At 45.5% G+C, this 24,426-nt stretch overlaps 2 protein-coding genes across 10 annotated transcripts in view; both read left to right on the forward strand.

Moving 5' to 3' along the window:
- LOC308582131 (ovomucoid-like) overlaps positions 1-24,426 on the forward strand; it is a 331,104-nt gene that overhangs the window by 166,415 nt on the left and 140,263 nt on the right. The gene's annotated exons all lie outside the window — the stretch shown is intronic.
- The window catches only part of EBF1 (EBF transcription factor 1), a 369,352-nt gene continuing 358,313 nt past the window's right edge, over positions 13,388-24,426 (forward strand). For all 8 annotated transcript variants that reach the window (XM_081184946.1, XM_081184950.1, XM_081184947.1 and 5 more), the window contains exons 1-4: positions 13,388-14,549; positions 16,269-16,425; positions 17,064-17,127; positions 18,074-18,129. In XM_081184946.1, the coding sequence (XP_081041072.1) occupies positions 14,416-14,549; positions 16,269-16,425; positions 17,064-17,127; positions 18,074-18,129 (411 nt within the window). In that variant the 5' untranslated portion in view covers positions 13,388-14,415. The remainder of the gene's footprint in view (positions 14,550-16,268; positions 16,426-17,063; positions 17,128-18,073; positions 18,130-24,426) is intronic.

Here is a 24,426-nt window from a genome sequence, read left to right on the forward strand (position 1 = left end):
ACAGAACTACAATTCCAATCGATGCCCTCGGCGGTGTTGGATGGACAGTACAGCAAAGTACATTATGAAGAGAGACTCTGTCTGTGTGGACAACCCTGCGTCAAGGACCTGTGCCATTATTTATTGCAGTGCCCATTATATATAGACCCAAGAGACCAATTTATTAAAACCCCTGTTTACGAATGGAACACATTTGAATAGGGTAGAAAGGGTGAAATGGCTGCTGAGCGACACTGATGACTTTGTTACTTATAAAGTAGTACTCTATGCACTGGCAGCTAAGAAGATCAGGAGGAAGGAACTAGATAAAATAGCGGTCAACTGCAAAGGGGATTTGGATATTTAATTTGGCACATCTTACCTAAGAATCTTCTGCTACTCTATTCTATTTAATGCAACAAATAATTTTAGTAGCCGTGACCGTAGTTTTATTGTAAGTGTGGTGCCCAATGAATTTTATGGTTACTGTTTTTTTGTTGTTGTTCTCCTTCTGAATGATGCCATGGCCTATGGCAATAAAAAAGTTTAATTGGAAATTGGAATTAGTTAGCAAAGAATCTACACTGACTGCTAGTGGCTCTCTGGGGTTCCAGACAGGGGACAATCCCAGCCCAACCAGGGACTGAACTTGAGTCTTTGCATGTGAAGCATGTGCTCTACACCTGAGCCACAGCCTTTCACCAGCCTAATACAGTACAGATTGATGAGAGGACTGGGAGAACCCTGGATCTGATGGGGGGGGGACCCCACACAGTATCTCAGATTACATATCCACATGGCAGGCTTAAAGTGGTCTGTCATTTCCTCTTCCCAACAAGCCCTGGGAATGTTAGTTCTTGAGGGAAGAATGGGGCAGAGATATGATCGCTCACAGGATATTATTTCCCTGGAATTTCAGGTCTGACACTTTCTTTTAAGCAACATTTGAGGAAAAACTAAACATAAACTCCCCCCCCTCAATCTAGCATTGCTAAATCTACCAATTTTATGAATGAAATTAATGATATAGGTCTGGGAAGGTGTGACTATCTAACCTTGATTTTAAAGCTACCCTCACATTCTTCTAACATTCTTCTTTTGTACAACCTAACATTAACTTGGGTCAGGTAATGCCAAATCTTCACTTATATGGCAAGCAGTTTCCTGCACAACTTCTTTAGAAGCGGCTGGTGCTTGGGTGCCACAGATTCTTTCTCACAGAGCACTGAAACTATTCTCAAAGAATCCACCAGAGTTCAGTAGGGGGTCTTAGGCAAAATTCTCAATGAGGTTTTAAAGTTCACTCTTAGTTATATTCAAGATCAATTTCGGAGGGGGAGGGGGAGCAGTGCATCTTAAGAGTATTGTTGTGGCTACTTTTTATACATTCTTATTGGCTTTAAAAGGAATTAGATAAATTCATGAAGGATAAAAGCAATTGATGGCTACTACTCATGATGGCTTTGAATAGCAGTTGCTAGGGACCAAAAGTGGGAGAGGACTATTAGCTATGTCCTGCTTCTGGGTTTCCTGAAGGCATCCAGCTGTGCAGTGATGGACCAGGATGCTGGATCACCATTGGTGATTCTTCTGTTCCAGTGGTGTAGTGGAGGGAGACTTCTGGGGAGCACATCTGTGAGACTTTTTTGAGTTGGCAGCTACTGGAGCAGCTACTGGAGCACCAGGGTACTTGATGGATCCTTCTTGCTTTGGCAACTGAATGAGATGATAATGAGGCTTTCAAGTTTAGCATAGAGGAAGAGGGGGGGGGGGAGAGAAATCAAGTGGAGTTTGGATGCTTTTCTTTCTTTTCTTTGATGAGGTTCCTACTTCATGTTTGTTGTTCAAAATGGGATAACACTTATCTGCAAGATTGTTTGCATTTCTGATTAAAAGCTAAAGGTTGCATATTAGCAGGCTGAAGATGTTTTGTTGAAGCTCAATGTGTTTTGCAAATCATATCAATGAAGTCTGAAACAAGCACAGCTGAGTTCAGTGGAGTTTGGTCCAGGGTAACTATGCATAGGATTGCACTCATGCTGACCCTAATGAATTGGGTATTTAGATATGGGCTGCTGCTCTTTGGTGTGGGTGGGTGCATGCAGACAAGCATATGTGCATGTTTGTAGCCCTGCTCAAGTGTTTTTTGCTGCTATTCAGCAAAATAGCTCAGTTGGTTAGAGTGTGGTTGCAGGTTCAATCCCCGCATGGGACAGCTGCATATTCCTGCATTGCAGGGGGTTGGACTAAATGATCCTCAGGGTCCCTTCCAACTCTACAATTCTATGGGAGCATGGAGCTAGGACATGTGAACGCATCATTAATATCTCTAAGGAAGGACTTCAGGTGGCTGGGAAGCCATTGTACATACCATTATATGTGTGAATCCCCCTTCCTACTGGTGTTCAGCACAGCTTGCTTCCTGGTGCGAGTGCAATAGCAGGGATCATTCCATTTATAACTTAAGGGATTAATGATGTTCTCAGTGTTAGTCAACTAACTAAGGGGTCATTGTCCTGTTGTGCTGCGTATGTAATAAAGGGGAACCACACTAGGGTGAAGGCATCCTCCGTAGCTTGTCCATGTGCTAGTTTGTTGGTTAACTTTTCCGGTAGGGCTGTTTCCCATAGGTTTTGGTACCTGCATATTTCCCTGCATATCTCTTTGCAAATAAATGCTCTGCCACTGAGCTCTACCACCATGCCTGGGGGGGAAAAATAATCTGTTGCAAATTCTTTTACAAAGTGACCTGTTCCTCTCTGGAGTAATGTGCAGGTTGAGATTTAGGGGTCCACTGCAATTTGCACTTCTCCAAATTCAGTATCAAATACAGTGGTATCAAAAGATGCATCTAATGTCACATCCACATAATACCTTTAAATCACTCATATACCACTTTGATAGCCATGGCTTCCCCTCCAAGAATCCTGGGAACTGGAAACTGTAGCTCTGTCAGAGGTTTCATGACAACAGGGCAGACTTTGGTAACGTGGTACCCTGAGTGAGGCCAAAATTTGGCTCCCACAAATGGATCTTCTCACTTATGGATCTTCTCAATTTTGTGCTGCCTCAGCTCAGCGTTCTGTGCTGGGGAACCACCTACACTGCCCTAAATCCGGTGCTGCTGACAATTTTCAGCATGCATAACAAACTACATCTCTCAGGGTTTTTTGGGCAAAACCATGCCTGATAAAGTAAATTAAGGGTGCTTTAAATGTATGGGGTGGATGAGACCAAAATATGCTGTTGGAGACAAAATGCATTTCCTTGAATGCCTCCAAAATGTCCCCCTCCCCAAAAAAAGATTTGGGGAGGATCAGGAAATCCCCCCAAAAAGCATGCAGTGGGCAGATCATTCCGCCTGTCAATGCTGGAACTGATCACCTTTGCATAATGCTGAATTCCTCCCATATTGTGAAAGAAAATGATATTTAAATAGTATTTTGAGAGAAAAGACATATTAAAACTTTTGAAAGTTTTTTTTTTTTGAATGAAATAATGGGTAAAACATGTGAAAGTGACATGGACCAAAAGGATGACTACATAGGTTCACCCATCCCTAGCTAAGAAAGATGGGAGGACAAAAGGAGACATCAGAAGACAAGATGTTGCCCTGAAGACAAGGGAATCTTAAACCATAGAGTTGGTGGTGGGGTGTGTGCAAAAATAGCAACTTGGATGGGGAAACTGCACCACCCAGTTGGATTGGGAAAGGGCCATCATTTTGCTTGCCAAAATGATTAGGGCCAAATCTGAGTATCATTTCACAGGGAGGAATTTGTTTCCAAATCCCATCAGGTATATGAGGTCATGAGGCAGAAGCCCCTTACTCAGTTTCCCATCCCTTTGAGGTACAGGAGGCTTATTTTGGAGCACGGGGGTGGGGGTGGGGGATGAATCTTAGGATCAGTGGGGAAACAGCACTATTTGCAGTGAGCCTGTTTCTTTCTCCAGGATTTATGCTCTTTGTGAACTCTGTGAAACGGAGTGAGGGAACAGTATCTCTGTTCTCTGTAAATGAGAGGAAGGAGCATTTTTTAAACCTTAGCTTGGGTCTGTAAGGTATAAACCCTATGCATGTTCTATTAGATTCTCAGCCGACCACCATCCTGAACATTGGTGTGAGACCTTTGGAATCTTTAGCACAAAGATGAATCCTGTGTTCTGCCTTCAGTGCCAATGTCCTGTGCACATTCCTGTGGGGGGAGGACTTCAGAGACCAGTTCCCATGTGTCCTCTCTCATCCACTGCAAAAGTGGTCAGGAAAACTGACTGCTGTCCCCACTTTCATGCAATCCAGCTCATTCCATTCCCACTTTCCTCATTCAAAACAGAGTCAAACGTCTGCAAGACTAACAGGACAGAGTTCTTCATGTTGTGCCCTGTTCCCTTTGCTGTAGCAAGTGGATAAGCCAAAGTTCCTTACAAATGCGTTTTCCATGCTGAAGAGGACTCTAATGAGCTCCATCTCCATCCTGTATCAGGTGAACACGGTAGGAACCTGACATTATATAAACCAGTGTTTCCCAACCTTTTTTGGGCAAAGGCACACTTGTTTCATGAAAAAAATCTCGAGGCACACCACCATGCCAGATGGGGAAAGGTCACTTTTTACTTATGTAAAAAAAAAATAAAAAAATAGTAACAGCATAGAAGGTAATGGTTAGGCTAGCATCCCTCTTCCAAATATGCTAGGTTTTTATTTGCAGGGACTGTTCTACATGGGAAAGCATTCAGCACTGTCATTCTCCCATCTGCCATCTGAATTGGTACTATTCTGGGTCAACTTACTCTGCTGCATGTGTAGATGAAAATGGCACCAAGTGTGGGGGAGGGGGCAGAACAGGTTTCAGATACAGGATATTAAGCATACACGTACTTCAGATTGAACTGGTTGCTTGCTTTGCAAGTTTTCATTTCCCAAATGACTGCCTTGGCAAGCGCAATACCTACCAGGCTCAACGCCGGTCTCGCGCTGCCGCTTCCCGCGCTCTCAAGGACCCGGGAGGAGGAAGGCGTGAAGGGAATCCCAAAGCCGCGAAAACCTCGCGCATGCGCAGGCCTTCCGCCTGCGACAGCCCAGTAGGCCGGCCGAAGCGAGCGGCGATGGGATGTGGGAGGGAGCTCGCTCGCCGCCCCGCGTGTGCCTATGTGGGGCACGTTACAGCCCCGTGACGTCAGCGCCACGCAGGCAGCCAGGCAGGCAGACGGCGAGAGCCCCGCGCTGGGCGGCCTCTCCTCGCCGCCGCCGCCCCGCCTCTCGCCGCCCGACTCGCCCGCCTCCCTCCCACAGCACACCAGGCAACATCTCGCAGCACACTAGTGTGCCGCGGAACACTGGTTGGGAAACACTGATATAAACTGCCACTCATCTAGGTCAGACAGGCAGATTCTTGGTGCACCTTCCCATCTTGCAAAAACCAAGGTAAAACACCTATTGTTAATAGCTGCAAATGAACAAATGTAGGAATTCTCCCCCCCCCCTCCTTTCAATCAATTCTCATTTTACTGGTGCCACTGGCAAAACTCACTTTTTCCAAGAATCCTTTGGCATAACTCCTGACTCCTTATTCAACTCAGCCAAAGTGCACCTCACGTAACTGGATGCATACATGTTCTTCCTCTCTCACTTTCAACTCCATCCTCCTCTCACGCCTCTTCTATCTCCCATCATGTCGGATTTTAAATTGAAACCTCCTCAGGGCAGAGATTCCTGTCTTTCTGTTTGCTGCTCTGGACAGTTGCATACACTTTAGGATCGGACAACAATATTCATTTCTTTGTAACATTTGTATACTGCTTCATTGTCAAAACCTCTGAACTGAACATAAAATATACATTAAAATTCCTATTCCCCTTTGCACATGGTGTGGTAAAGGAGCTGTCCTTGTCAGCAGTGAACTCCCTGGTTCTAGAGACTCAAACAAAGCCATCTTTAATGACTTTTCAGCACCAGGCAAATTCCTGTTTTTATTTTCCAGTGCTTTGCAAAGTACACTACTAAGAGGTATTTCACTTTAAGAAACGTATTTTTGTATATATTTATTTATATGAGCTTCTTAGCTTCTGCATCTTGCTGTGGTTTGAAGGTGTATTTTCTCTCTACGTGGTCATTTCTGCTGAAATTGTACAAATTGATTTGATTGCATTCTGATATGGTATGGTATGGTATGGGTTTTATTTGATTGCTGCATAAGTTGTTGTTGTGGGTGGTGGTGGTGGCAATGTGATTTTAATTGGTTGTAATTGTTCATTGCCCTGAAAACTAAGGTGGTAAGGAACTTGATAAATATGACTAAAAATAAATAGGTTTGCCTAGGAATGCAACCTTCCTTGAGGAGAAAAATTCAAACTGGCATTTCCTGGTTATTATATGACTAGGGAAAGGGCTTGCCAAATTTTTTTGTCTGGATACTTTGCAAGCTCTTCCGTACTAGATGGGAGCTGATTGTCAAAATTATGTCTGATAATAAAAATTTATAGGCATTATCTAAAAATGCTCTGTAAGTGTTGTTTTCTTTAAAACCACAATTAAATATCTCTTCTCCTCCTGACATGACATGATCATACCCCCCTGAGGATACTGTGCATTCACTCCTTCCATATTTGGGGAGGGGTGAGAGAAATATGCAATGTCCCTTCCTTAACTATGTGAGGAGGAAAGTTACTGCTCTTGCCTGGTGTGACTCATGTGCAATGCCTTCAGTCTATGAGTTTTTCCTCAACCCTGTTGCTGATTGATCCCCATATACAATACAGAATACATATGCCTGTCATCAGGCCTGGCAGGTTTGCCTGTGGATGTGATATTTGGTTCATGCTCCTATAAAACTGAGGTGACCAGAAGATTGGGCTGGACGACTTTAAATTCATTCCTACTCTGTAATTTCAATCCGTAATTTAAAAATGGGTTACATGTATCCAAAGTCCCCGCTCCATACACATTAGATACAAGAGCTTTTAAAAGTTAATGCGAGAACTCGCCACCCCCAACCCCTGTAGCAACAAAGGCATTTAGGAACTTGTTATGATAATGACTTGTGTTTGGACAGTTTTTAAGCCGGATGTTTAGCTGAGGAATTTTTATAGTTTTAACTATTTTGGCATATGATTGTGTTTGAGATGATTTCGCTTGCTATTCTGATTCAACATGACAAAAAGCAACGTCAAAAAAGAAGGACAGAAGAAGCACTGAGATTCCTGCTACCTCTTTGATTTTTTTGTTTTGTTTTCTGCAGACTCCCCTCTCTTTTGGTGCTTCAGAGTCATATTGCTTTCACAACCCAATGCCAAGCCTGAATGAAGGGGACTTGAAAGCAGACTCTCCTGCACTGGAGAACTGGAGAAACATATACAGCCTGGTGTGTGCTCTGCATCCGCACACAGGCAGAGATAATCATAGAAATGTAGAGTTGGAGAGGACCCTGAGGATCATCTAGTGCAACCCCCTGCAATTTGCAGTTGTCCCATACAGGGCTCGAACCTGGAATCTTGGCACTATCAGCCCCACGCCCTAACCAACTGAGTTATTCAAAGCGATTGCTCAATTGCAATTACAATTATTTAAATGTGAGCAAGTTTTAAATCTAGCTGAGAGGCAGAGTTATTTCTAAAGGTACAAGTTATTTCTAAAGTGTGAGAATGTCGGTTGTGTGGTGTCATTTTTCTGGTTAAGCGAAAGGACTGGTGCAATGATTCAAGGTCAGCAGAGAAGAAGCCACTTTCAGGTTATAAATTAGTAGTAGCCACTACCTACTGGGGAGGAGAGGGGATATCTTGAAACAGCGAGCATAGTTTTATCATTGAGGAAGGCAGCTTTCCTCCTGCCCACGTGAACAGACCTGGAGAGCAAAGGCTGCCAACAGTGTCCCTTGCATTGATCCAAGTTCTGCATTTATCTGATCATTACTCCTTCTCTTGGCATGTGCAGAGCTCTGGAAAAGAAACAATTGGGATCGTTGCAAATTGCTTTTAATTGTAAAGAATATCACAGAGTTGAAACATTTGGCCTAGAAAATGATACAATTATTTCACAGACTACATGCAGTGAGGTAGTTTCAACAACCGGAAGGGACATGTATTTATCTGCTCAGAAGGGAATGCATTTAATCCAGAGCTCATCCAGTCTTTTTTTCAGTGCTACAGCACACTCCTGAAAGTAATATTCCTATATGCATAAAATTGTAAAGCTGCCATCGCATGGCCCCCATTGGAGGATTTGTATGGCTGCATCACAATCCTAGATTTGCAGGGGTGGCAAGCTACGCAAGCAGGCTTGGCAGCCCATTATCATCACCATCACCATCAAAATGTAATACCTAAGAAAAGGCTGAAACAAATATTTTCAAATACTCAAAATCCCTCCATTTTTCTCCAGTTTCACCATTCTGATTATTTAGAATCAGAAATTTCAATGCAAAATCCAAGTTCCAGTTTTGGATGTGAAGCTTTAAGCTCAGAATTGGGATGTTTTAGGCTTGTTGGCGTCCCGTAATTATTTTGATTTTGGCAAGCTTCAAACACAAGCTTTCAACTGTCAAGTGCTCATTGCTATGGCATGTTATTGATCAAATGTCAGATACTAAAGGCATTGCATGTTTTTCATCAAACACTATAAGATTTTAAAGCGCTATTATATGTCAGCTAGCAAACACCTTCTAATATTCTGTATTTTTTGCATGTCAACCATCAAATGATGTCAAATGTGATTGTAGCTCTCTTTCTTTCTTTCTAAGCTTATGGTGGAGACCTCAGTGGGAAGAACAACTGAAAGGCAGCTTGCTGATCATTAGTGATCATACTCTGCAGTGTAGAAGGGATCTTTTTTGTTGTTGTACCACATGGGATCCACAAGATCATGAAGTCCCACCTTCCTGCTTCCTTTTGGTTTAGGTTACCTCCCCACCCCATCCCAATCACAGCTGCACTAAAATCCTGGATACCTGAATTGTTTTCAGCCAGGCAGCAATCACTTTTCAATCATAGGAGACCAGAATGAAAGGCTTAAATTATCCAAGAAGTTCCTTCTACTGATGAGAGTAGTTTCACCCTACACTTCTTTGTCTAATTGGCTACACCTCCTTTCCTAAATGTCAGCCCTTGCCATGACTACATTCATTGGCTAAAAAATGCTACAGGCTGTTTTCTTATATAGGAAATGAACAAAATAGACATTTTGCCTCATATAGCAGGTCATACAAAGGCTTGCTTTATTTGTTTTGTAAATGAAAGCTTGGACTACAGGGAATGTGGCTCATCTAGAGGAGTACCTGTCCCTTTGCCTTCTTGCATAGAGCATGCCCCAGAATTATCTACAATAGCTTCCCCCAACCTAATGCCCTCCAGATTTTTTGGGCAGCACCTCCCATCATTTCTGACCTCTGGCAATGTTGAGTGGGGCCAATTGGAGTTGTAATCCAAAGCCTCTGAAGAGCCTCAGGTTGGGGAAGGCTGATCTACAGATGGAAAGAACATGCACACATGCATGACAGATGCTGTGGAGTGTATTCATGGAATGTAGACCATTAGAAAAACACTGTGATAGACAACTATGTGTCAGTGGTCCATGCAATCAGATATGACATGTCACTGCAAGTTGATGATCAGATGTTGCTATATATATATATATATATCTCAGTTGGCCAATATCTGTTATGTTGGTTGTTAAATATGAACAACAACAAAATATTTTAGATGATATTCAAAGAGTATTCAAGCATCCAGAGAATACCTGGAGAATATTTGACTCCAACTTTGGAAAGGAGAAAGTTTAAAAGAATCTTAGGAAACTAATTCTTAGGAAATTAATTTCAGCTCAAAAAGTGGGTTTATTAAGCATGTGCAGAGTGCCTTCACCACTAACTAATTACAACCATGTCCTATAAACATGGGCTTATTTTAGGTGGAAGTAGGTTTTATGCTAGGAGGGAGAAGAACCGAGTTATCAGTAACGCAATTGGTCAGTTAAGTATTTTTATTTATTTACTTGATTGGGGGCAGCTGCCCCCCTGCACCCCCCTGGCTATGCCCACGCCTACAAAACTTGGAATAAGGAGCAGGGTACCAAGTCCTCAGGCTTTGGGACTTTCAAGTAAATTTGAAGCCAACTACCTCCCCCTAGTGAAATTGACTGTGCATGTGTTTGATTAAGTTGAATGGAGAATGTACATAAATGCAGGTATTATTCTGTGTTAACCAGGTGATTGTGTGAACTCCTGCTAACTCTGTCAGTTTCATATTTATTCATATCTAGAGGATTTCTGGCCCACCCATCACAATAAAGATCCCAGGTAGTTTGCAGAAAATAATAATGATAATATCAGTAAAGGTTTACATAGGAATATTAAATATTAAGCCTGCGCACAATGCAGATTTTATGGCCATTCACCATTCAACTCAGATGAACCCTGTACAGCACATGCCCCTATTTGTATACTCAGTGAGACTCTGGTAAAGCAATGCACTCGATTGCCAGATTTCTTGATCTTCACAAATATAGGCACCAATGTCAGTCAAAATGAAGCTGAATTTTGTACTCGCAGCAGTCTTTAACTTGTTGGGTTTCAGACACAACGCTGCATACATGTGTTGCCCTCTTCATTCAATATTCATTTGAAATACAGGCAGACAGAAGTACCTACACAGAGCTATGGATGTTCAAAATGGCCCCATGGAAATAAATGTAATCAGATCTCTGTCAGTGGTTACCTGTCTGCCTTCCTGGAAGTCAGTTTATAAACTGATGTGTGTCTGTGTGTCTGTCTATAATCATCTGTTATATTATCTGCATATTGAGGCAAGTGAATTTTGAAAGAGGCTCTTTATCAATACGCTGCAATACAAGGTGTTAGAACCACATTATTTGCATGTTTTTGCAAGCGTGAACAACGTCGGTGCAACACCTGTGCAGATTTACACATGTAGACACGGACAAAAAGAAAGAAAGAAAGTCGGAGAAAGCCACCCTGAATTTAGTTTTAAAGTTTCTCCCATATAAAAGTCTTCTTTGCGAGAAAGGCTGGGAGAGGATACCAAGCCCGCAGTCTTTGGGCAGGAAAAGAGAAAAGAACAAGTCAAGTCTCTGGCTGCAACTTCCTAACGATCAGTTGATTTACCCTGGGAGGATAAAGCGTTTGTTTTTGCGCCACATTATTATAAAAAGGCTGACCAGGCTTGTCAAAGTGCCCCTCTCCATATGCTAGCACCGCTGATGAGAAGTTGCTCTTTGGGGAGAATCCGACACGCATGGAGAGGTTTGGGGCGGAGGGCTAGATCACTTTTAGGGAAGATAAGCAGTTAGGGGGCACGCACGAAGATGTCCCACTAGACGTCAAGTACGAGAAAGCGGGAGGCTCTGGCACTTGGCGATCAAGGCGATCGAGAGAGGAAGGAAAGGGAACGCGGGGAGAGTTTTGACGCACGGAGACTTAAGCCAGCTCCAGAATTTGAGTCGGTTCCAGAACGCTGCTTGCAGCGGAAATGTTGCAGAGTGTGCGTGTATGGGTATGTAATCTCTCTCTCTCTAGAGAGAGGGGTGGTTCTTGAGAGCGTTTGTGCGAAGAAACTGCCACAAAGATACGTGTTACACGTGTAGCGCTCGTGTGCATGCATCACTGGGTTTTTTTAACTGTCTTCGTCGTCTTCTCTTTCTCGGAACAAGCCAAGCAAGAAAAAGAAAATAGCGGGCTTGTGTATATATATATTTTAATTTAAAAAAACCCATCGCCGCTAACTCCGTCCCTTTGAACCACAGCGTCCTATTCGAGACACGTGTTTCCAAGACTCCGGATAACAAGAATAAAAAACCATCACCGTTCTAAAGGAAATCGTTCTAAACTAAAGTGAGACTCTTTTCTTTCTGCCCCACCACTCCCCATCCTAAAAAAGAATTACCCGACCTTCCTGGATTTGGAAGAGGGATAAAATGAGCCCATTAGGCACTTTTTAAACTGATGCGCCCTTGGTTTATTGGTAAAGGAGAAAAGAAATAATAATTTTAATGCCCTTTGTGGGGCGAGAAGTGGCACTTCCTCGTCGGAGAGTGACTTCTACTATGTGGAGGCCACGTGAAAAGAAATAAGGGAGGACGAGAGAGACATAATAATAGTAGTAGTAGTAGTAGTAGTAGTAGTAGTAATAACAACGCGCTGAGCTATCTGCGCAACGAAGACTCCGAACGACGGGTTCTTATTTTAAAAAACACAAGGCATATTTTGTGTGGGTGCTTTTGTTTCGGTTTTTTTGCAGGCATCTGCCTTATGACCTCGTCCGACTATAAATTAGAAACAAATCCCACGAATCTCTCGATGATGGGATGAGGGGGGGGGACTGTACAATCGGTCGTGAGAGTGAAATGTAACAATGCGGACGGATCATCTGCTCTTTTTTTTAAAAAAGAGGAACACCAGCTTGGTGGTGGGTGACAGCTGTGCTCACAAAATCGTCTCCATTATGGAAAGGATGGTGGGGGTTGCATCCAGTTGAAAGAGCCTGTCACTGTGGCCCGCAACAACATCAGCAGCAACAGCATTGGAGGACGTTCCTCTTTTTAAATTTTTAATTATTATTTTTTGTGGTTGGCTAAGGGGCTGCACAGCACGAAAGTAACACCACCCGCACCTTGGGCACATAACTTTGGGACGAGCGACGGACGAATCGTCGAAGCGGCGGGAAGAAGGTCCTTGGTCCCTGTGCCCATTTCACGCGAAACCTCGAGGGCAAACTCGCCTCTTTCGATCGGGCGGGAACTTGGGGGAGGCTGCTATATTGGAAATATTTAACTCGATGTGCTGGAGAGGGAAAAAGAAACCCAAACTGCAGCCACCTTTGGTTTAAACGATGGGATCGCGAGAGGCCAAGAGCGAGGAATCAGTTGCTGGACGGCGCGCCTCGCCAGCCCGAACTTCCACGCGTCTTAAAACAAAAACAACACCACGAGGCTGCTGCTGGAGGGCAAGCGCGCTGCTCTCCGCCTGCATTTGCGCCTTTCCACTCCGATCCTGCCTCTTCCCAACCCGATCCTGTCCCCTTTTCCCCTTCCTTCCTCCTTTCCTTCCTTCTCCTCGCCGCCCGCGGCTCTCGCGCCCTGGCTGGCAACTTTCTCCGGTCTTTTCCCGGCGAGGCGAGGGGGCGGGGCGATGCTAATGAGCGGGGCGTGTCCCCCCGGCCCGCCGCGCGACGCACCTCGGAGTTCCTCGCCGCCCATTGGCGAGCCGCGGCGCGGCCGAGGAAGTTGTGACGCTATGCAAATGGAGAGGGCGGCGCCGAGCCCGGGCCGGGCCCCGCCCCCTGCCCGCTGGGGCTGCTGCGCTCGTGTTTGGCTGCGGGGAGAGTCGGAACGGATTCCATTGGGAAAGACTGCAAATCACTCCGGTTCGAGCGCGTGGGGGGGAGGGAAGAAGGGGGGAGGGAAGAAGCCAAGAGGATCGCCGTTCACCCGCGGAGGCTGCTGCTGCTGCTCCTGCTGCTTACCTTTGCCGGCGTGTCTTCCTCTGTCGCTCTCTCCAGCAGCCAGCCAGCCAGCCAGCCAGCCAGGCAGGCAGGCAGCTTCCTGCGCTGGGGAAGAAAGGCAGGAGAGAGAGAGGAGCCAGAGGAGCCCCGCAGAAAGAAAGAAAAGCAAATATATATATTAATATATACATATTAAAGAAAGAAGGGGGAAAAGATCTTTGGCTGGAGGGAAAGAAAAGCCAGGAAGAAAAGGCACCAGAAAGAAGAGCGCGCGGGAGGCAGCAAACTTGCCGCTCTCTTGTCACTGGAAAATGACACTTGAGGTAGCCAAGGGCGCCGCCGCCGCCGCAAAAGCCGCCGCCGCTCCAGTCGATCCTATTGTTTCTTAAACTGCCTTCTTTCTCCGGCGATCCCAAGGAGGGTGACTTCGGCGCGGAACGGGGACGGCGCCTTCGTCCTCCGGCTTCTGGCGCGATCCCGGCCAGCGAACAAACGATCGTCGTCATCTTCATCATCATCATCATTTTTTTAAAAAAAAATATTATTGTTGTTATTCTTCTCCTCCAAAGGCCACTCCGCCACGCAGCCTCGACAAGAACCAGCTCGCCACCAGCCAAGCCAAGAGCATCCGCGGCCAACCCCGGGGGAGGGCGATTTCGGTCCCCCTCTGGATTCTCGCTCGTTTTGTTTTTCCTCCCCCGCTGCTGCTGCTTCTCCCTTTCAATGTCTGTGTTTGATTTTCTCTGATTTGCTTTGATTCCAGCAGCGGTTCCAGAGAAAAAGAAAGAAAGCAAAGCAAAGAGCGAGAAAGAGAGAGAGAGAGAGAAAGAAAGCAAGCAAGAAGAAGAAAAAACACTCCCTGGCGATTTATTATCATCAACACTATTCTTTGTTGTTGTGTTTTGTGTTGTTGTCGTTCTCTCTCTCTTAGATCTATATTATTACTATTTTTTAAGAAGAAGGGAGGGTCCTGGTTGCTTTTAATTCATGTTTGGGATCCAGGAAAGCATTCAGCGGAGTGGGAGCAGCATGAAGGAAGAGCCCCTCGGCGCGGGCATGAACGCGGTCAGGACCTGGATGCAGGGCGCCGGCGTCCTAGATGCAAACACGGCCGCGCAGAGGTACGTAGGCGCTGGCGCAGCATCCCTCGCTCCCCTTGCCTTGCCCTCCTCTCCCTTCTTGTCTCGGTAGGCTACCTCTCCAGCAACAGCAGCTCTCCGCAGCCGACTTTTTGCCTGCAGGACTTTTGCGCTGGGGCCACTTTTTGTTGTTGCAAGCGCCTTGTCAGTGGCGTCTTTACGCGCGTTGGCTCTTCCTTCCTAGTTGGGCAAACACGTCTTTCTCTGTCTCTCGCTCACACTTTCCATTTCCCCTCCTCCTCCCCAAAATGATTTTCACAATATGTTTACTCTTCCGATGCCCCCAGTCTCATAACCGTCTCTTCATCTCTCAAAAAAGCTACATTAGTAGGTGCAACACTCTTCCTTCCCCAGCATAACCCTCCAGAAGATATAAGCACTAATGCAAATTGACCCCCGTTTCCTCCCAAAGCCTCGATTTTTGTGAGTTGCAACAGGCAATGAACTTTTTCTAGATGCACAACGCTAGACGCGTGTGTGTGTCCCTTCTGCAAAACCTTTGCAATATTTATTGGTAGTCATCCTCCTCCTCCGCGGATGCTCTTCCCGCCCTCCACAGCCTTGCATTCTGCAAAGCCTCTGTCCCGGACATCTCTAAATCTTTCTCTTTCACACACCCCTCTTGCTGTCCGTGTTTGCGCGGAAGCAAGTCCGAATTATTGCCGTGGGACTCGCCTCCAAGCCAGCCCCGGTTCGGATTGCAGCCTGGGGCGCATTTGCTAAGACGGATCCGGAACCAAGAGCCAACTCTCGGTTTTAACTGTCATGTTCGGCTGTATTTCACGTCCATCCTCTGCCCAGTATCACCCCCAGGAAAAATGCCCCTCTGAGGAAGGGAAAGTTCTGCAGTTCTGCAGGGACAACCCAAAGGTTGAAATGTTTAAAGTTTTCCTAGGCAGCCTGTGGCGGGATGGTTCCCACCGCAAAGAACCGGAGAGGCGATGGAGCCAGAGGCGCTCTTAAAAGCTCGGGCGGAAAGATAAGGCACATGGCGGGTTTCCCTGACAGCTGAGGCCAGAGCGGAGGGGACTGCAAAAGAACAGCGCTGGGAAAGCAAAGCTCAGCTATCTCGGGCAGCTTAAAGCAATCTATAATTCAACCTGAGCTTTACAAAGTGGAAATAGAAGGTTTGTGGGTGGAGGGGGGGGGGTGTTTCAGGAGCAAAATAAATGTTTCATAAAAAAATAAAATCATAATCACTTTGGAGAGCATTGTTTCTTCCTTTCTGGCTCCGAGGAGCCAGGCGCTCCAACACGGGAGAGAAAGAAAGAAAGAAAGAAAGAAAGAAAGAAAGAAAGAAAGGCAACAAAATAGGTGAATCAATAAGTTTGCTTCCCCTGTAGGACTGAGCCACCTGCTCTGGTTTCTCCTTCGGGCTAGCGAGTTTCACAGAATTTTCTGCTGGAAAATAGGAGGACCAGGCCTGAAATGGACGTGGGTGAGGGCCCTTGAGCTGTGACCCGAAAGCTTGCTGGGCATTTTAGAAAGCCGTGCGGGACCCTGGCCCGGGACTTCGAGTGCTTTTCGGCTCGCTAGCCCCGGCGCCCCTTACTCCGTGGCGTCTAGTGCCCTAACTCCAGCGAGGGTGACCAGAAAGGCGGGCAGGGGTGGCATGTGGGAGAGAGACCCCCTTGGAGATGGGAGTTAAGAGGGCCTTGGGACCTCCTCGGGGCTCCTAACCGTGTGTGTCTTTGGCTGCAGCGGGGTGGGCCTGGCCCGGGCTCATTTCGAGAAGCAGCCGCCTTCCAACTTGAGGAAATCGAACTTCTTCCACTTCGTGCTGGCTCTGTACGACCGGCAGGGGCAGCCGGTGGAGATCGAGCGCACCGCCTTCGTGGGCTTCGTGGAGAAGGAGAAAGTAAGTGAACGTGTGAAGTGCGGGATGGGTGGGTGGGTGGGTGGTGAAGAGGCTCCGACTGCCTCACCTGCGAATTGTAACCCTCCCCCACCCCTTGCACAGCCCATCACCAGAGAGAAAGAGAGAGAGAGGGAGCGCAATTCCACACCTCCATGCCTTAAAATTAGCTTTGCAACTATTTTGCACGCTATTGGGAGCGGGGGAATAACATTGCCTTTGCAAAATCCCTACCAGACGAATCGCCTTCCAAACGCTCGCAGGGTCCCTTTCTCCCCGCAGAACCTCCACCCCAATTGAGCCAGTTTGACAACTTCATGCCACTACAACGCCCCCACCCCGTCGACTGTCTTCGTGACATCAAGGCGTGTCCCCTCCATCCCTGGGTTTCCCTCGTGGGCTTCTCTTCGGTTGCAGCCCTGCCCCAGGCTTCTCTCTCTCCTCCTTTAGGCACTTTTGGTTAAATGCTTCAAGCTAAATCCCCGCTTGAATGGGAAAAAGGGAAAAAGAAAGAAAGCGGGATGTGTGTGTATGTTTGTGTGTAGAAACTAAGAACAAAGTAAAGAAAAGCGCAGAGTGAGTTTGGAGCGTCCCGGTGGTCTGCCGTCGTTCTTATATGTGTGCGCCCCTTTTCCATTCAGGAAGCCAACAGCGAAAAGACGAACAACGGGATCCATTACCGGCTGCAGCTCCTCTACAGCAATGGTGAGCCCCTTTCCTGGCTCGGCCCAACCCTGACAGCTCGCGGCGGCTTGAAAGCTCTAGGGAGCTCCCTGGCTCAAGTGAACTGTTTACTCCTGGAAGTGAGAAGCCGGGGAGGGGAGAAGGAAAAGAAAAGGGTGAAAGCCACCTCTCCAGTAGTCCCATAAGGCAGGACAGTTTCTCTTTCCTTCCCCACGTGGCGACTGCTTTCGCTTTGCATGTTTCCAGCTCACCAGACACAACGTTCCACTTTGGTCAGTCAAACATGGAGGTCGCCAAGGCGGAGCAGGGATGGGCAGCTGCCCCCCTCCAAATCAACATAAATCAATAAAAATACATAGCAAACGGAGGTTCTGTCCCCCAAAGCCATGCTCCCCTAATAAAAGGCCTACCCTCTTTGACCATGCAGTCAAACTCAAGGAAAAGAGGGAAAACTCTATTTTCGCCTCCACTCTCCCTTATAATATATATGCGCTGGGCTGGGCTGGGGGTTAAGGCGGGGTGACAAGTCAGACTGGGACCGATGAGGGCAAAGGGACACCAGAAGATGTCTCGAGGAAGATCTCTCCTTTATGCGCCATCCCCCCAAAAAGAAGGGAGGGGTGTCTTCGAAGTGTTTGTGTGCATGCTGGAGTGACAAGGAATTTGAACCCGTGTTCAATGGCTTTTCCGCATGCTAACGTCCTTGTTATTTTCGCGATCCATCCCCCCAATTTTTTGTAGGGTTGTGCTTGGTAATGATGACAATAAATAACAGTAACAATAATGGTGATTATTATGACAATCGGTTCCAAGGCCCTTCCCTCTTGCTCCTGCACAGCCGAGTAACCGAAGTTCAAGAAAACACCGATCTGTCCATTTTGTCATTTTCTGCATTATTTATCGTAACGACGCTACTGATTAATTTATTTCTCTTCCCCACTCCCCATTCCCCCTCTCCTGCTCGTAGGGATCAGAACAGAACAGGATTTTTATGTCCGCTTAATCGACTCCATGACAAAACAAGTAAGTTCCTCCCGTCTTAATTCGTGCCTGTATACTTTCTCCCTCGGAGAGATCAAGCTGTGTCTGGGGTGGTTGGAGACAACGCGTTTGGTTCGGTTCGCCGCGGGTTGCAGGAAGCTGAGACTGGGGGCTGGCTCGGGGGACCAGTTGGTTGTTTGTTTGTGTGCGTCCCCAGAATTGCGGAGCCGGCGATCGACGTGGGGAGCGCGCCGAATGAGGTGAGGTCAAGGCGCGCAACGTGCGACTGCTTTTGTGTGCACGCTGCGACAGGCCGTGCAGACCAGTCTCTCTTCCCGGGGGAAAGCGCAGCCCCTCGGACAAATTGACACAGATCAGCAAATTAGCCGAAGGAGGGGAGGAGAGGGGGTTGGGTTTTTCTCTTCTCCCCACCCCAAGATACCAATTCCATTTCAGCCCCTTTGCTGTCCTGGCCAAGTTTACCCCGAAGTAAACCCCTTTGTTCCAGCTGTCTGCCCGCGGATCCTGGCTTTGCACGGCCGGGTGAAGCAGTGGCGTAGCGTGGGTTGTCAGCACCCGGGGCAAGGCAAGTAATTTGCACCCCCTAACCCGTAGATTTGTGCCCCCTAACCCTAACCCCCAGATGTTGCGCCCGGTGCGGCCGGCCCCCCTGCACCCCCCACGCCACGCCGCTGGGGTGAAGTTGATAAACTCCTATCCAAACCAGTCCCACAAAGACCTGGTTTCTGGGGCGAGAGCCGGAGGGTATTTTCTAACATCGGTCAGAGTTTTCAAACGCGCCTCATCTTCTGGTTCGATCCCTGTACGGGACAGCTATATATATTCCTTCATTGCGAGGGGTTGGACTAGATGATCCCGAGGACCCTTTCCAATTCTATGCTTCTGCTAAGAGCGGACGGTTGCCATCGGGGCGCATTAGGTGCGAAGTATTTCTCTCTCTTTTCCCCACCCTCACATTTCCTACTCCAAATTCCTAGCCACTTAAAAGTCCAGGTAGAGGAGAGAGCCAGCAGTCCTAACGGTTAGAGCACCAGAAAGGGGGAAAGTCCGCCTAAAGCAGGAGCGATGAGATGACGGAGATCTCGCCTCTGCGAGCGAGGGATGAAGTCCATCCGCTTGGAAAGGAAAGCGCGCCTGCGGCTGCAGAGCCCAGAGCAAGCCGCGCGCAGCTCAGGCGAAAGAGCGCTTTGGAATCGGCGTTTGGCTGCGATGGGCAAAGCGCCTCCTGCTCCCGGTTTTAGATTGGCCGGGAGCCAGGGCGGGGTGAAGGCGCCGCCGCCTTAAAGGTACAGGATCGCCGTCACAGCCTCCTCGCCAACCTCTCTAATGGGCCAGGGCCAAATAAGGAACTGAGATCGGGTTGCGGCCAGAAGGAGGAGGAGGAGAGGCGGGGAGGGCAATGTTATTTGTCACACACGCAGAGATTAATTTTGTCTCCCCCCAAATCCGAAGTTTTAATTAGGCACAGTTGCTGTTTGAAATAAATAAATAACGTGCGGCTTCCTACTCCCTGAAGGCGTTCAGATCACAGGATTCTCCTCTCCCCCGCCCCCAACTCACTTTAATTATACGAATGAAAAGAAATAGAAAACAAACACAGCCACGCAAAAACAGCAACCAGCCAGTGTAGCAAATATTTATCCTTCTCTTATTTGCAATGACATTCCTAGTGTTTTTGGTGGTTGGTTTTTTTGGGTGGGTGGGGGGACAGCGATTAACTCATTAGAGCTTTGCAGCTGTATAACTAGGCAGTGAAATGTATGCCGGGAGGTTAAGTGACTGTTTTAGAAATGCTACGTTCAAATACAAGCCTAGTTTTAATTTGTAATATGGGGAGCTGTTCCTGTGATGCAGGCTAATTTTGAGTATGACATTTGCTTCAGAACGCTCAAGTTTGTGTGTGTATGTGTACATACCCAAAGCCAAGCAATTGTGTTTGCAGGTAAAAGGCTACACACAGACAGAGAGAAAACCAAAACAGGAGGCAAGAATTTTGCCTCCCCAAATCACAATATTTTTGTGCTATGATTTAATTAAAATCATAATTTCTTTTTTTAAAAAAAATCTAAAATTAAAAGACTTTAAAATCAGATCTGATTAGCATTCATGTTAATCATTTGAAAGTAATCAGTTGAGGTACATAGACTTATTCAAGTTTTGTTTTTCTATAAAAAAGTTGGGGGTTTTTTTGTGTAGGAGGGGTTCCTCCACTTTAAAAAGGCCAGACAAAATCTCCAACATTTGCACACATTTATAAACCAGTTTCTGGGTGTTTCAAATTCTGTCTTCAAAAACTTTTATTGCTTGGCTTTGTTTTTGGTGGCTTTTTGACACCAAACCAGAAAGGTCAAAGTGCTGAGTTTGTTTTAGAACACTGTCTTTGATGGTCCCTAAACATCTTTTCCTGCTATTGATGGCTGTCTTACAATAGGAAGAAAAAGAAAGAAAGAAAATGAAGTAATTATGTTAGACAATTCCATCTTTCAGATACAGCTAATTGAAAGATACTCTTTTGAAAGAGTCTGTAGCAGGGGCTGAAACAAAAACAGGAACAATTCTCTAACAGCAAGTCTCGAAAAAGTGGTGAACAGAATTGGCTGAAAATGGATCTGTGAGCTCATATTTAAATTGGCAGAAGCCCTCACAGTGCTTTGGGGTGTGTCTTGTGTATTTCATGAGGAATTGTTACAAAAATACCATTAAATATTATAATTGAACAGCTTTTATATTACAGTCATGGAAGAGATGATGTTTCCACCTTTCATAATTATGATCCCCTGGTGGAAAGCGACTATTTGAGTTTCTATAGCTTTAAAGCACTTTCCTTAACAAGGCACTTTGCTTATGATTGCATTGTTGTCAAATCATCTGTGAGTTTTCTTAAGAAAATAAAAGGTGAACAGTCTGCCATCCTTCGCTTAAATACGATGGTGAGATTTAAGCAGCCTGAATGCAGGATTGCAGCCTTTGTTTGTTTGTAGCATTTATAATACAGATATTACAGGCTATAATCACCTTTGGAGGATGTCTCAATTCCCCCACCCCCTTCTGTATCTAAATCTGCAGTGAGGAAAAAAATACAGTATCTTTTTCTGAGTTTGGGGTGGGATTGAAGCTTATCACTGACAAACAACATAGACAGAACAAAGATCTGAGGGAGAATGTTGATACAGAACTACATTAAAAGCCTCTTCTGGGTGTGAATGTAAAAAATAGCAAGCTGGTGGATACAAGTGTGTTGTGTTATTTGCTTCCTTGTTAGGCCCATGAATGTGCTCAGAAGTGGCACATGTGCCTTTAAATATAATCAGTGGCTGTATCAGTTTTTGTGCTTGTGGTGATCTGATTATTATTTCTGGAAAGCAAAGACGCTTGCTAAATTTCTGCTCAAAACAAATTTGCTTGGGAGGTCTTGAAGCCTGTGCGCTAGTTAATCAAGGAAGGAAGGTCAGTGCTGCATATGGCTTGCCAACGTGTCCAAATGTGGAGACATCGCTAGCAGTTTAGCGCAGAGTGTGCATAATATATAGGAGATTCCCGAGTAACTTTCAGCTTGTAATTAAATTGTGCAAAGCCTGGTTGGGAAAAAAAAACTTTAATCTTTAATGCAAGTTAAACATATATTGTCAACCTACTTAGAGGGGCAGTATTCCAGTACAAACGACTCAGAACAAATTGGATAATGGAATGATGACTCCGAAATGAAACTGTGGCAGGAGCATGCATGCCTTAATGGGGTGGCGTCAGCGGGAGACTTGCGCACGTGCCTTCGTCAACAATGACTGTCCTACACGGCAGTCACTGTTTCGAAGACATTTGTTGCAAATATTATTTTTTAAAAAATATATCTGAAAAGGTTAATGAACAAATAGGTTGTCCCCTCTAGGAATGTGTCAGTGAAGAGACACCATTGAAGGGAAAGGCTGGTTTAAATCTATAGTGATATTGACATAAGCATGTAGGTAACTGAACTATATAATCATTTAATTCAGAAAAATAAACTTTAATAGATGGTTTATTATCCACAGTGATTGCAATCACTTTCATTCAATTGTATTAGTATTATTATTATTTCTTTGTTTAAATGTCTGGATGCTTGAGACTCTCTGTATGAAAAGTCATGGACAGATGCTGGGCTTGAGATATTGCTTTTTTTAAAAAAAAATAAAGCAGGTCGTAATAGTGCTTTATGAGTCATGGATATTATCCCAACTTCATCTGTATGTTTTTTTTAAAAAAACCAACCCCTAAAGCCTAAGAATAGACAAGGGTATATTTTGGGTAGAAATCTTGAAATAGTTACTCATGAATAAGCCATTGTTGGCTTAAATGGGACAGTACCTGCATGCAACTGCTTGCCTATATTTAGCAGTCTCTGATGTTGCCTAAGAAATTAGACTTGGGTCCTGATATAGTGACAAAGCTTACCCCAACTGGAGAGAGCTGATTTAGGCTTTTGGGCATTAATTTTGTCTCTGCATTCATATAAGCAAACACCCAATCTTACTTCCCTTGCCCCGAACATGTGAATTTGTCCCTGAAGTTTTAACATTGGTCAGGCCTTCAAGCGTGTGCATGTATCATGTTGTGTTTTATGTGTCTATATTGCACTTGGCATTGGACATATTGGCAATGTAAAGCTGGATGCCGTGGGTGCTTCTCAGCTCTGGAATGATGTGCATGTAAATATACATGTATGCAACCTGATAAACAATACCCTTCACTGAACAACGTTAAGTACTCTTCAGTGCTGAGAGCAGATCTTCTCACAGTTCAGTCCTAATGCACTTCGTAGAAATAAGTAGAGCTGTTTCCTGCAGAACTTTCCCCCATGTAAGGCATTCTAGATGCTATATCAAACATTGTTTCAAATAACTCTATAGATGTCTGTCCCCTCCCCTCCCTGCCGCTGAGCATGATGCACATGGTACATATGTAGTTTTCCATTTTTGCCACGACCCTGCTGTGCCAATGCACACAGGTATTCAATCAGCTCTCTGCTCAGCATATTGCATGGTTCTGTGGCTGGCACATAGGCGATTAAAATATTATGAATCCATTCAGAAAAGAACTCTGCAGAATCTGAGCTATTGAGCACAATGCGCCTTTGAAAACGCAAGAGAGAAAGTTTGCAATCGAGCCAGGTTCCAGCAGCTTCAGTGTTCCTTTGGTTGCATGTCAGAAAGTGCAGGTGATTTTAATTTCCTCATATGGAGAAGAATGCAGAAGTCTGAAATTTGCATGCATGATCAGGACCTGTGTGTTTGGGAAAATGTAAACTCATCACAGTGGAAAATGTGTTGTTTGGAGTCTGGGGGTGAAAACAAAGCTGAGGATTTTGGAGCGACTGCCTGGGCCAGATGGCCTAGTGCATTCCCAGTCTGGCAGCCCAACTGCTCCCTCCTGTATAATATACAGCCATTTGTTCTGGGATATTTACGCTAGAGTTGTTTCCATGTGAATGTTTGAGAAGCGTTGAAAACGAACATATTAAGGGGGGCAAGAATTTTATTTAATTCATGTGAATTCAAGTTGATTAGCGAGCCAACATGCCAGGGACGAGAGAATGAGAACAATGATTAGCGTCTTTTGGTTTAGGGCTGTTGAGCAAGAAAAATAATCGCTATATTTTGGGGGCCAGTCTGAGCAACCCCTTATTGCTCTACCTATTAAAACATTATAGCAAATAATGAGGGGCTGCTCTGCAGGCGGAAATCAGAATTAGTGGCTGGTTAAATATTGCAAGTGGAAATTATTTTAATCCAGAATCTAAGCACTCATTCCTAAATATTTCCAAGGCTTTATCAATACAACATGATAGTCTAAACCCTATTTTATGATTATCTAAATACTCTTTGCCCCTTCTTCAGACATAGACCTATGGATGCAACCTGATGTATAAAATGCTTCTTTTATGTGGACACCTATTTGTCTGCATAATGTTAGATAGCACTCAGATATCCCAAGTGGTAAGAGATAATTTGCTGGATATAGGGACATAGGGATTGGTTCGTGACCATTTATGCACATTGGGTTATATCCAGTGGTGGTGTTCAGCTAACAGAAGACTGCTGCCAGCAGAAAGGAGATTTTGGCAATTTCAGGCAATTATCCCACCCATCCCTGCAGCCCCCCTCACCTGCCATAAATATGGTGCAGAGGTTTGGAGGAGCAGGTGGGGAGAAATTGCAAAAAAACAACAACTTAGTACCCTATTCTGCAGATGAAAACCTTACAACCCATGGGCTCCAATCCAGCTAAAGTTAGTTGCTCCTAAGTAACATTGCAGCTAATGGAACAAGTTAGTTATGACTGTAG

The sequence above is a fragment of the Podarcis bocagei genome (assembly GCF_964188305.1).
Source record: "Podarcis bocagei genome assembly, chromosome: 2".
NCBI classification, from domain to species: Eukaryota; Metazoa; Chordata; class Lepidosauria; order Squamata; family Lacertidae; genus Podarcis; species Podarcis bocagei.